Raw genomic sequence first — 12,504 nt, forward strand, 5'->3', positions numbered from 1 at the left:
AATATTCACAGTGTGTGGCAAATAAGAAAATTCTTATGACATTTCCATAGATTTTTTGACCATTCAATGTAAACAATAATCAGCTACCCTATGCACGTCCCTTGCCACACACTCTACAATACTTATCAATCTTTTTTTTTAATTTTCATTATACGGTAGTCAGCATGCAATGCTTATTATATGGGAAACATGAGAAATTCATTTATCTATCGACGTATCGATCGGGAGTACTTAACCAAATATGAATGAGACGTTTTATTGTCACTTTTACATGTCATAAAAGAGCGATAATAAGAAATTCTACCAGACCCACCACGATGACAACAAAAATTGTTGGAAACGCCGCCATTATAACAATGTGGCTACTTGTAAATCCATGGTTATATCTCAAAATTATTTTTTTTTTTGGGGTTTTACTCAATTTCTATTCAGTTGGCATTTATTTTTTAAGGCCGATTATATTCTTCGATATCATGTATGGTGTTCCATAATGCAAAGGTGGTATGTTGTAATCATAATTGGTTGATTACTTCCTTTTTTAATAATTGTTGGAAAATTATTGTTTTTTTGTGATATGAAAAAATCGATATATCCTACACCACTATGTGATCAGATATATATTTTTTAAAAACTAAAATTACGAACGTTTCGGCCTGCATTAATTGATATGGGAGAAATCCTTCATTGTAGGTTAGGTTAGGTTATATGACAGCCCGATGTAGCAGGTTCACTTAGACTATTCAGTCCATTGTGATGGTTAGGTTAGGTTAGGTGGCAGCCCGATGTATCACTTAGACTATTCAGTCCATTGTGATACCACATTGGTGAATTTCAATCTTATCACCGCGTGCTGCCCGATTCCATGTTAAGCTCAATGACAAGGGACCTCCTTTATATAGCCGAGTCCGAACGGCGTTCCACATTGCAGTGAAACCACTTAGAGAAAACCCTCAGAAATGTCACCAGCATTACTGAGGTGGGATAATCCACCGCTGAAAAACTTTTTGGTGTTCGGTCGAAGCAGGAATCGAACCCACGACCTTGTGTATGCAAGGCGGGCATGCTAACCATTGCACCACGGTGGCTCCCAATGTGTATTGAGCTTATTATGTTAACGCCATCTTTTGACGTTTCCCGGAATATAATTACCAAATATATTACTTAAAAAAAAACATGTTTATTTTTTTTCAGAATATTTGGTATTTGTTGTTTTATTCCATCTTATTTCATTTAAGAATTTGATGTTTTAGTTTTTTTAGTAATTTTTCTTTTCTCTTTTTTATAACTTAAACTAAAAAACTTGAGGACATTTTAAAGATATAGAATAATATTTAATTCCGAAAAATGAAAAATACCTTAAATTTTTAATTTTGAAATTGCAGCGGAAAATTTACATTAATTTTTGGAACAATTTTACATACCTTTCGATGTATTGACGAAATGTCAAAATCCTTGATCCATTACGACACATTTCTCCTGGCCTGACCAAATTTTTTTTTTTTTGATAATTGTCCCCCTTCTCTTTGTGTGTTGAGCTAATTACTTCAACGCCATCTTTTGACGTTTCCCGGAACATAATTGGCATAATTCACCCTTTTTTAAATAAAAAACGTTTATAATTTTTTTTCAGAATATTTGGTATTTAAATATTTGTTGTTTTATTTCATCTCATTTCATTTAAGAATTTGATGTTTTAATTTTTTTAGTAATTTTTCTTTTCTCTTTTTTATAACTTAAACTAAAATTTCTTAAGACTAATAACAAAAAAACATACAACTAAAATAAAAAAATAAAGTATACATAAATTACATGAAAATAAACTACACAGAAAAAATGTACAATATTTATTATATAATACACATAAATATTATTATTATAAAGTATTAATAATAGTAGGTAAATAATTTAAATTAAATATACAAATAACATTTAACACTCAAGGTTATTTGAAGACCTTTTGAATGTTGTTGTTGTTGTTTTATCCACATTAGTTTAAATATTTACATGATTTGTTTTCGAAATAGAAAATAATAACATATCAAAGTCATATCATAATAATGTTAATGATCATGATCATTATCATATTAAAAGATATCTTACAATAGTTTATGACATTGTTTTTGTTATTTTATTTATTTTTTCTCATATTTATGTTATTGGTTGTTTTTTTTTTTCAATTTTCTAAGCTGTTTTTGATGTTGTCTTAGCAGTTTTTTTTTATTTGTATAATAACTTACAAATTATATTCATAATAAATTTGAAAAATAATACTTTTTTTGTATGTGTGAGAGTGATTTTTTTTTTCATTTAGTTTTTCTAACATTCACATATCAGATGCTCTTTTTTTGTAAAAAAAAAATAAATAAAACCAAATTTAGTTTTCCATAAGTTGTTATAGAGCAGCCGTAATAAATTTTGTGATTATGGAAATGTTTACTAATTTAATTTACAATATTACATAGGTGGGGCTATTTTCTCAATATGAAATTAAAAAATCACAATAGATATATTCCAATATTTAAAAAAAAAATATTTTTCTTGAAGAGATTTATTTTTTACTACATTTATAGTGGTGTATGGACGGACAGACAAAAAAACAAAAGGGGGCAGAGAAATAAAAATTTTGTTAATTTGTTGGCAAACGTTTTTTTAAAATACTCAAAATATAAATCCGATTTTTTCATAATTATTATAAATTAAAGTGAATAATTGTCCAAACTTTATGTATTAACAAAGTTTTTCCTTAAATTTTAGATAACGTAACATTTCCTAAAATAAAATTAAATTATTCTTTAGTATAATGAAAAGCAGTTCATTCCTTTAACGAATATTTCCATTTCATTTATGAAAATGCCCCATTATCACCCAGAGAAGGAATATGATTAAATTTTAGATAACGTAACATTTTCTAAAATAAAATTAAATTATTCTTTAGTATAATGAAAAGCAGTTCGTTCCTTTAACGAATATTTCCATTTCATTTATGAAAATGCCCCATTATCACTCAGAGAAGGAATATGATCGCCTCAAACATGTTTTAAGAGCAAAATGTTATTTTTGGGTGGTGACCATGTAACATGGTTTTCGCAACCATGTTATTTGCTCGGAAATCATGTATCTGATTCCAGCAAGCAGGTTATATTTGACGAGAAAATAACATTTTAGTGACAAACATGTTATATGGTCACCATACAAAAATAACATTTTGCTTTTGAAACATGTTTGAAGTGATCATATTCCTTCTCTGCGTGATGTCAAGGAAAAACTTTGATGGCTTAATTTAAATAATTTAATTAATATTTAAATAAAAATTTATTTTCAATTTCCGAGATTTGAATTCTAGTTTAATATTTAATTATTTAGCAGGCAGGATTCGACCCACAATTTAAACCTTTTTCACAGTTATGTATGATAGATTTGAGTTATTTTATTTTTTAAAATTTTAGTTTTATTTATTTTGCTGTTTTGAAATTTTATAAGAAAAATATATGTTTTTTTCTTTTAATTTCAGAATTTTCTTCACATTTTGCAATTTCTAATAAAATATTGAGAATTTTACCCATAGAATTTTTTTTATGGATTAAGTGTTATAAATTTTTTTATAGAGAAGCTTAGAGAGTAAAACCTTTTATTTTAGTTTTTCTATACAAAAAATGGCTGCTTTAAGAAATATACAAAAGAAATTTTACAATAACTATATCACAATAATAAAAACAAATTTCACATAGGAAAATCTAAAGGAGAAAATAAGAAATGTACAAAAAATTTATTAAACCCAGTAAATAACCCCTTGTTTTCTTCATTTCTTTTCAAACCAAAAGTATATTGCACTAAACTCCTAAGTTTTAGGATTTTTTTTTTTTTGAATTTTCCATACCATTATTGTTTTTGGTTTTTGTTTTTGTTTGCTTCTCCTTAGGAATTAATTTAGGGTATTTGACCATTCATACGCATTTCCAATTCCTCTTCTTCTTTGGTTAAAGGCACTGTTGTATGATTATACAGGCCTTGGGCCATTAATTGTAAAGCCAAAGGATTTTTAGTACCAGTTGACTTTTTAATTTTCGCCCGTTTATTTTGGAACCAGATTTTGATTTGTGCCTCATTTAAACCCAATTCAGCACTTAATTGTTGGCGTCTTCTTTCGGTTAGGTAACGATTTTCATTGAATTCACGCTGCAAAGAGAACAGACAAAAGAAAAATCACAAAATTAGTTTTATTTTTTCCAAAGAGATTTTTCGTAAAAAGAAAATTATTTTTCTCTTCAATATTCAGATAATCAATTATTTAAGGTGGTTTACGAGCAGACCACAACTAATTGCTAGACAATAAACCCTAAAGAGAAGCAACTTAGTAAATTCTCAAAGATAGCCAAGAAGCAAAAACAAGAAAATACCTTAAAGACAAAAGGCAAAAAATCCTACTGTTTAAGTGGGGTTTTGTGTTTGAAGTCAAGGCGTTTAGTTGCGGTTTTGGAAATTGTTAGCAGGATATCTGTTCTAACAATCACTCATTTTCAAACGCACATACACACACACATATATACACAAAGATCCTAACTAGTTATCTTCTATATAAAAGACCCTCACTCCCTAGGTGGTGTTGTAAATATTTTGAAAATGTTTAGCCTTAAACAAAATATTCAATTCTACCATTTAGATACCCATGGCAATGCTCATAAATTTCCAATTCGTTATGTTTAGTCAAAATATGTACAATGCCCGAATGCTAAGCATAATGGATTTTGTTATTCCCTAAAACAAAACAGGGTTCTACCATTTACCATGACGTAGTTTTAAACGAGTTTTTCTAATGTCCTTGTTGAATATGGCCATATGGAAATATTTTTGAAAATTTTTAGTTTCTTGGTTTTGAAATAAAAAAAAATAAAATAATGTCTCCTTGTGGTAGTTTTAAATATTTTTGTTTGAATTTTTTGTGTCTTTGGTTATTTAATGACTTGTTTTTGTTTAATGTATGGTCTTTGTTCAATGTAAATTTAGAGACCTTGTAGTAGAAATGAGCCATACTATTATTCATTGCATGGCCTAAGGAATTTTTGAAATTGTATTTCACCCCTAGTTTTATTCAAATAGCAAAAGGGTATTTTTGACTAAATTGGGATAATTTTGAGAATATAAAAATATTTTAGATTTTTAAAAGTTTAATGTTAAACATTAATGTCTTCATAATTGGTCTCATAAAATAATTCAGGCCAAATTTGGTAGACATATTTTTTTTTTTTTCATAGAAAAATTATTATAAGATACCCTCAAAATTTTAAATAAGACAAACAAAGCTTCCAATTAGGGCCAAGAAAGACTTATCTTGCAAAAAACATATACAATTATCACAATTTCACTTGAAAAATTACTGTCGCGATAGCCGATTTGTCTTTTCCTAAAATTTAAATTTGCTAGGAAATCAGTACAGAGGTATTTTTGATGTCGCTTTTTTCTTAATTTTATTTGTAAATATTTTCTTTTTGATATTATGGATTTTTTTATTATATTCGACTGTATATAGACTTTTCCAATTGAATTATTTCACGAATAATTTTTTTGTTTTTTTTTTTTTTTTGTAAATTGCTAGATATTTTTTTCCTAAAATAGTTTGACCCTTTAAATAAGCTAGGTAAACAATGCATATATATTTTATGTCTTGTTTTTTTTTTTTATTTTTTAATGTTATTTTTAATTATTTGGCAAATTTAAAATTCCATCTAAAATGTTTTTATTTTTTTTTTTGTATATATAAGTCTATATTCAAACTTTATCCCTGTTTTAGGGAATTTTCCACTGTTAAAGCAGACTATTTTTTTTCTAAAACTAACTAATTTTTTTTAGTATTTTGGATTTTCGTGGGCTCGTTTTTTTATTAATTAAAATAACCTTAAAAAATACTTACTTTTAGTCTGACCAGTTGTTCTCCAGAAAATGCAGTACGTGGTCTTTTCTCATCAGAGGCTTTGGGATCTTTGGGTTGTTTGGGGCGACGGTAACGAGGGCCTAAAAAAATAAAACAAAAAATACAAAATCAATTAATACAATATATACAATTAAATAACTTAATTATATTTAGATACATATAAAAATATATCATTATTATCCACTACATTCCAAATATCTTCATTACTAGAATTTATGCAAAAATATCCATTCCCATAATGATTTCATTAGGCTTCAAAAGAATTAATTTTCTTTTCCTTTTGATTTCGTTTTTCTCTACTAACAAACTAAACGACTGCTAAACATTTTAATGAGCTGTCTCTATGGTGTCTATCACTCTTTTAAAAGAATAAAAGGTGCGCTTTTCATATATAGAATTCTCTAAAAAAATGTCATATTTTCCCTCTTTGGAACAAACCATAATTACCAGTGACCAGCATATTAATTTATACTGTGGAAATTCTTATACTAACAATAATGATTATTTTATTAAGAATATGGATAGATGGCTTTTGAAAGCAATGTAGTTGAGTTGAAGTGGTGATATTTGTTTAAAGCCACCGCCACTGTCGCCGCCATCATCAGATGGTCAAAATGACAAAGACAGCTGTCATTTGGAAATGTTTGTAGTTTTATTTTAACAAAGTCAGGGGACTGTTAGTTAATTAATGTATATATCATGTTATGATCATTTATATAAACCACAGATTGAGGTGGAGTTTTCTAACAACAACAACAAGAGGGAGAGGTAATTAAGTACGAGTGTTTTTCAAAAAGAGAGCAGGGATATGAAATTGATAGTAAATAGTGAATTAAAATTTATATATTTTTTTTACAAAAAAATTAAAAAACCAGAATGTTTATTCAAATATTTAATTTGTAAAATAAGTATATATATATCATATGTATAATAAGAATAGACAGTTAAAGAGATAATATTTCTAGCCCAAAAGCCTGCAGGCTTGTCCTATCATAGCTGTAAGAGAGATATCTCCTCTTTTAACCTAACAAAAACCAAGAGTTTCTCAACGAAATTCCAACTAAAATAATGTTGGAAAATATTAATATTCAGTTTAATTAAATAAAAAGTTCCATATTCAAAAATTATTAAAAAAAAAATACAATTAAAATTGTCTTATCTTTTGTTGTTGTTTTGTATTAGAGATAGTTTGAGTTGTGAAGAGATGTTAATGTATGTGTTTAGTGAGAATTATGTTGGGAGGATGAGATAAGTAGAGTTAACAGCTACTTTGAATGACAGTGAGTATAATAACAGTTATTGTCAGAGGTGAGATTATATTGATCTATGGGCATACAAGAGAGATCTATATGGCTACCTTTGGAAGCGTAATGAATTCAAACAACTGTGAAACCTTTTGTTTTACTGAGCAAAATTAATAATTGTCATTGTAAAATGTTTAATAAACAATAAATGTTTTCTTTACAAAATAAAACTATTCAGATTAAAAATAATTATTCTTACTGTATAAGTTTAAATACGAAGAATTATTATTCACATAAACTCATAAACACTTGAAAAAGTTAAATATTCTAAATTTAAAAATTAATTAAAAAATTTAATACGTGTCTAAAATCAATTTATTTACTTTATATATTTTTCAAGATTTTTTCTTTTTATAAAAAATTGACATGAGGAATTATTTAGTGGACAGTGGATCATTGTCCATAAACGCTCAATCATATATTTTTTTTAATTTAGTATAATTGTGTTCATTTTAAAACCTTTAATTTTTTAATATTTTGCATAAGTAAATTACAGAGAATGGATGAAAAAAAAAATGTTGTTTATCTAAAATTTCGAGCCTCATCATTTTTAATTTATTTTTATTTATTACTCTCTGCAAAACTCACAAATAAATATTCACATTTTTTTATAATATTTGCACCCTAGACTAATTAAAAATCACTTAAATATATATATTTTTTGTGACACAACATTTTAAATATTAGATAGCTAGATAGATATTTTAATGGCATAACATTTCTTTTTTCTAGATTAGGCGATGATGATCTATGCGTTCCGATTTTTTCTGGTTATTTTAAATATTTTGAACATTTTTGGTAGCATTTCATTAAAATCTGGTTATAAATCTGTCATTTCCTCTCTATTAAAAACCCATTAAAAATAATAAAAAAGCACTTAAAATTAATGTGCATGTGACTTCCCCCCACAAAATAAAATAAAAAGGAGAAATAAAATGTGTGGGATACAATAGAAAAAAAATCAACAACAACAAAAACTTCACATCTTTCATAAAAAAGAAAAACAAGTGATAACAGAAATGGAAGCCCTTTTTTTCTATCGCCTTAATACCAAAGAAAAAGGATTATAAAAAAATATATATAAGCAGCACGTGGCCTTTAAAAATGTTGGGAAATCTTATATTACATTTAAAAAAAAAAACTGAAAACCTTCTCCCAACCATTCCATCACTCAACACTTGCTTTTAAGATATCCCCCCAACGCTAAATCATCCCTATCTGAGAGTGTCCATCGCTTATACAAAACAGATAACATTTTGGGCTGCTCAAGCAGCATCATTCAACATCTTTTTGATGTCAACCTAAAGATTTTAGTTAATGTCTTACACCTACTCCCCTCCTCCACTATCATCTCAGTTCATTGTCATGGCCATCTCTTGTAAGTAGTTTTGTTTTTTTTTTGTTTTCTATTTATTTTGGGTCATTTTTTGTCAATTCAATAAAATGTAGAGCCTTTAAGATGCCCTGTGCGTGTGTGTCCATTTTATTGGTGCTAGACTTCAAAGATTTCATGCCGGCCAAACATTTACACTTTTGAGACATGTTTACGGTGTGTGGTCACAGCAGGATATTCACTTTTAGACTTCATCTTTGTTTTAGAAGAGAAACAAAAAAGGATTTTACCGCCTATTTTGTTATTGTTCGTAATTCAATATTTGAAGGATGACATTTTCTCATTTTGAGGACAATCAGAAAATATATTTATATTTATGGTGTAATAAAATGAGATTTTGACCTTCATAACTTAAAAACAAAAAAAAAGAGAAATGCCGAAACGGAAGTGAATCATTTGGAAAGCATATAGAAAATAATTAGGACCAGCAGAACTGATAGAGTATATGCATTTATTTTATTACTGTACAAAAAATCATAAAAAAAGCTTCAATTAAATGTTTGCAAAATTGAATGAAGAATAACTTCGAAGTATGTGAATTTTATACACATTCTACAAACTGATTTCGACTTAAAAAAGTTCAAAAGGCCGACTACCGAAAGTGGAGTTTTCAAATTCTTAGCTTAAATTAATAAATCAATCAAAAGGAAATCACTTAATTTGTCTTATTCTTTTGATGAAAAATTACTTCCATAAGAGGATTCACCAGAGAAAAAATAGAAAGAAAGCTATTAAAAAATTAAATGAAAATACAGTAGAAATACCCTAACTCTTTCGCCCATTTTTTGTAAAAAAAAAAAACAAAACTCCCATTTTCCAAAACAATCTAAGTTACTAATGTTCAACTTACCCGAGCTTGGTCGATCACTATAGCGCGTACAAAACACCCATGCAGGCCACATTTCATTTTTACCCGTTTCCGAATTTGTCGTAGAGCCTGTTTCCGATTTGGTATCATCGGAACTCTCCATACCCGAATCGCGACTTATCGCCGACGGTGGTGGTATTGGCTGCGGGCTATTATTTTTACGGCTAGTGGGTGAGGAATTTTGTGAACTCGATGCGGAAGAGGATGGATGCGATGATGATGAGGCAGATGATGATGAAACGCTAGAGGTATTTGGTAACGAAGGTGGCGGAGATGTCATACTGGCCACTGAAGATCCCGATGGTGTTGAGGCTGCAGGTGGTGTGGTCAAGTGTAAATTGCTGTTTGCACTCGATGCAGGTGAGGTTTGACCAATTTGTGAGACCGTTTTACAGAGGGAACCCAAGGCCGATTGACCCGATGGTGGAGGTGGGGGAGATGTCATCGAAGGATCCGCAGTCATAAGTTTATGATTAGGAGGCATTAGATGACCAGTTCGACGCATACGACTCTGTAGAATTTCCTCATGAATACGGGGATAGGCAGCCGGGTTAAAACAATTCAAAATATTCGCCCTTTCGATCATCATGGCGGCTGTGGCAGCCGCTGCAGCAGCTTGTTGTTGTCGACTCAGTTCCAATAGATCGACACGGGTAAAGGCGGATGGTGTGGCGGTGGCAGCTCGTGATTGATCAAAGGGTCTATATATGCTAGAGCCCTGTTGAGCTGGAAATTGAGTTTGCCTCACCGCACTATCATGATCCTTATGATCCACACCTCCAAATCTATCGCTTAATATATTGGAGATTGAAAAAGCCAATGTTGGTTTACTAGATTGCTGGTGGGCTGGCGGGGGTATACGTTTGTCCTCATCATCTTCATCCACATCAACATCTATGTCACATTCATCTTCATCTTCTGTGACATTACTGGCCATGGCCGATTGATCATGTTCGGCCGTAAAGCTATCACCCATAATGGAATCATTTTCTTCTTCTTTTATGGTCATCGAGGAGGCGGGTGTGGAGGAGGTGGAATGAGCTCCGGGTGAAACACTGAGACGAGCTTGACCACTTAAATCATAACCAGGATGCTGGAACACCCCAGCGGCCAATTGTTGTTGATGCAATTGTTGCAAATGGTGCAATTGTTGTAAATGTTGTAATTGTTGTTGTTGATACAAAGAGGCCACTGTATGGGGCAACATTGTGGCGGCAGCAGCTACAGAAGCGGCAGCGTTAGCACTTTCAACCGAAGTCTGCGATAAACTCATATCCAAAATAGCAGACGTAGGATGGAAGAAAGCTGGCTGTTGATTATGGCCAGAAGAGGCTTGTGGCGGCGATTGAGGTAGACGGCCTGGAGGCGATGGTGCTGATTGGGGACTACAACGATCCTCTAAGGCCATTTGTGGTTAGAGCAAACCGAAATAAAACTTAAAAGCGAAAAATGAAAATCCTTGTTTTCACTTCCGTTGGTATGGGGGAGAGAGAGAGAGTAACTAGCGGAGTTAATTCATTTAATTTATTTTGATTTTCACTTTTAAGCAAACACTTGTTTTTCTCTTCTTCTTCTTTTGGAAATTCTCAAACACTTTGCTTTATTTTTTTTTAATCAAGAAATTTCGTTATTTTTAAAAATATTTTCAATTTAACTTTTTCGTAATGCGTGTATAATTTTCTCTTCTTCTTCGATTTTTTTGTTTTGTAAAAACTGTCGTTCGCTCACTGACACGTCCGTTCACTTTGAAGTCAACGAGTAAATTAACTAATCACAGTTGCTTAACGTCTTTACCAACTGAAGCAGCAAAGCAAATACAGCTACCACACACACATCTCTATGCTCTCATACACTCGCTCTTTCTTTCTCTCTTTGCTGTAGGTTTACCACTAATAACTTAGTCCTCTTTCTCTTTCTCTCTCTTTTTCTATTGCATACGCAAGAGATCTCCTAATGATTTGCCTTTAGGTTGTATTGGTTAGACAAGGAGGAGAGAATTAAAGATTACAGTATACTTTTGTTTTTGTAACGGGAGAAGTTGAGATGTTTTTATTTTCTTGTAGGAGTAGTGATGAGTTAAGTTCAATATGAAGATTTTTTTCACAATTGATTGAATTGTAAAAATGCAATTTTTTTTTTCTTTGCCAAACAAACAAAGAAAATTCAGCTTTAACCGAAAGCAAGGATTTTTATGTTTTAATTTATTCAGATTCACAGCTATTAATTAATGTTTAATTTTTTTATATGCGTTAGATTGTTTTTATAATATGGGTTATCTTATTATTTTTTATTTTTTTTTTTATTTCAAATTATTTGACCGCTCTTTTAGATATATGTGTGACACTTACAAATGTCACCTGTAATCTGACAGACGTTTGTCAAATATTTCTGTTTAGCAGCTTGAACAACGACGATTTGCTCGATATTCCGCAGAGGAATATTTTCTCGTTTTTACTAGAGTTGCTTTTACTGTCGCAAAACACTGCTAATCACTGCAAGCGTAAGCTAGCAAGAGAGCATAGAATATCCAAAAACCCCCCAGTATTAAACGAGACAGTTTTCCACCAACAACAAAGACGTCGATGAAAAGTCCAAAGCAAAATTGGCCAAAACTGGATAAATAAAAAATCCACGGCTTGTTACAATACTTTATAACTTTATTAAATGTAAACTGACAATTCTCTTAAAAGGAAACACCATTTATACCAACACTAATACAAAATTATAGTACTCTCTCTTTTCCGTGTAACTCAAAGAAAAAGAAAGAAAGAGACAAACCTATTAAAAGGGGAGGAGTTTCAAATTGAATGCTGATATAGCTTAGCTCTTCTCATTAAAAAACAATACCTTCATATTGCCAAGAATAAATGAAACAAACTATTTCCCTTTATATTCCCCTATATTTTTTTACGTCCTCCATGTTTTTGTTGTTGTTTGTTTCCCATAGGAATTAGTGTATGCTGTTTGCTTGCTTCACCATAGTTGTGTCTTCGTTTAGCTTGCAACAACT

At 30.3% G+C, this 12,504-nt stretch overlaps 1 protein-coding gene across 1 annotated transcript; it reads right to left on the minus strand.

Annotated features, from left to right (window-relative positions):
• Positions 1 to 1,838: 1,838 nt before the first annotated feature.
• On the minus strand, positions 1,839 to 11,839 carry LOC142240731 (segmentation polarity homeobox protein engrailed-like). The gene is made up of 3 exons (XM_075312442.1): positions 9,477 to 11,839; positions 5,909 to 6,009; positions 1,839 to 4,176 (listed from the first exon to the last, which is right to left on the minus strand). The coding sequence occupies exons 1-3, from the start codon at positions 10,900 to 10,902 to the stop codon at positions 3,928 to 3,930; spliced, it is 1,776 nt and encodes a 591-aa protein (XP_075168557.1). The 5' UTR covers positions 10,903 to 11,839; the 3' UTR covers positions 1,839 to 3,927.
• Between the last annotated feature and the right edge of the window lie 665 nt (positions 11,840 to 12,504).

The sequence above is a fragment of the Haematobia irritans genome, chromosome 5, assembly GCF_050003625.1.
Source record: "Haematobia irritans isolate KBUSLIRL chromosome 5, ASM5000362v1, whole genome shotgun sequence".
NCBI lineage: Eukaryota > Metazoa > Arthropoda > Insecta > Diptera > Muscidae > Haematobia > Haematobia irritans.

What these genes read in the sequence shown, in the direction of transcription:
- LOC142240731 (XM_075312442.1), bottom strand. Translation starts at nt 10,902, where the DNA reads ATGGCCTTAGAGGATCGTTGTAGTCCCCAATCAGCACCATCGCCTCCA. An exon ending in TAGTGATCGACCAAGCTCGG is followed by an intron (nt 6,010 to 9,476) that starts GTAAGTTGAACA and finishes TTATTTTTTTAG; the next exon opens with GCCCTCGTTACCGTCGCCCC. An exon ending in AACAACTGGTCAGACTAAAA is followed by an intron (nt 4,177 to 5,908) that starts GTAAGTATTTTT and finishes TTCTCTTTGCAG; the next exon opens with CGTGAATTCAATGAAAATCG.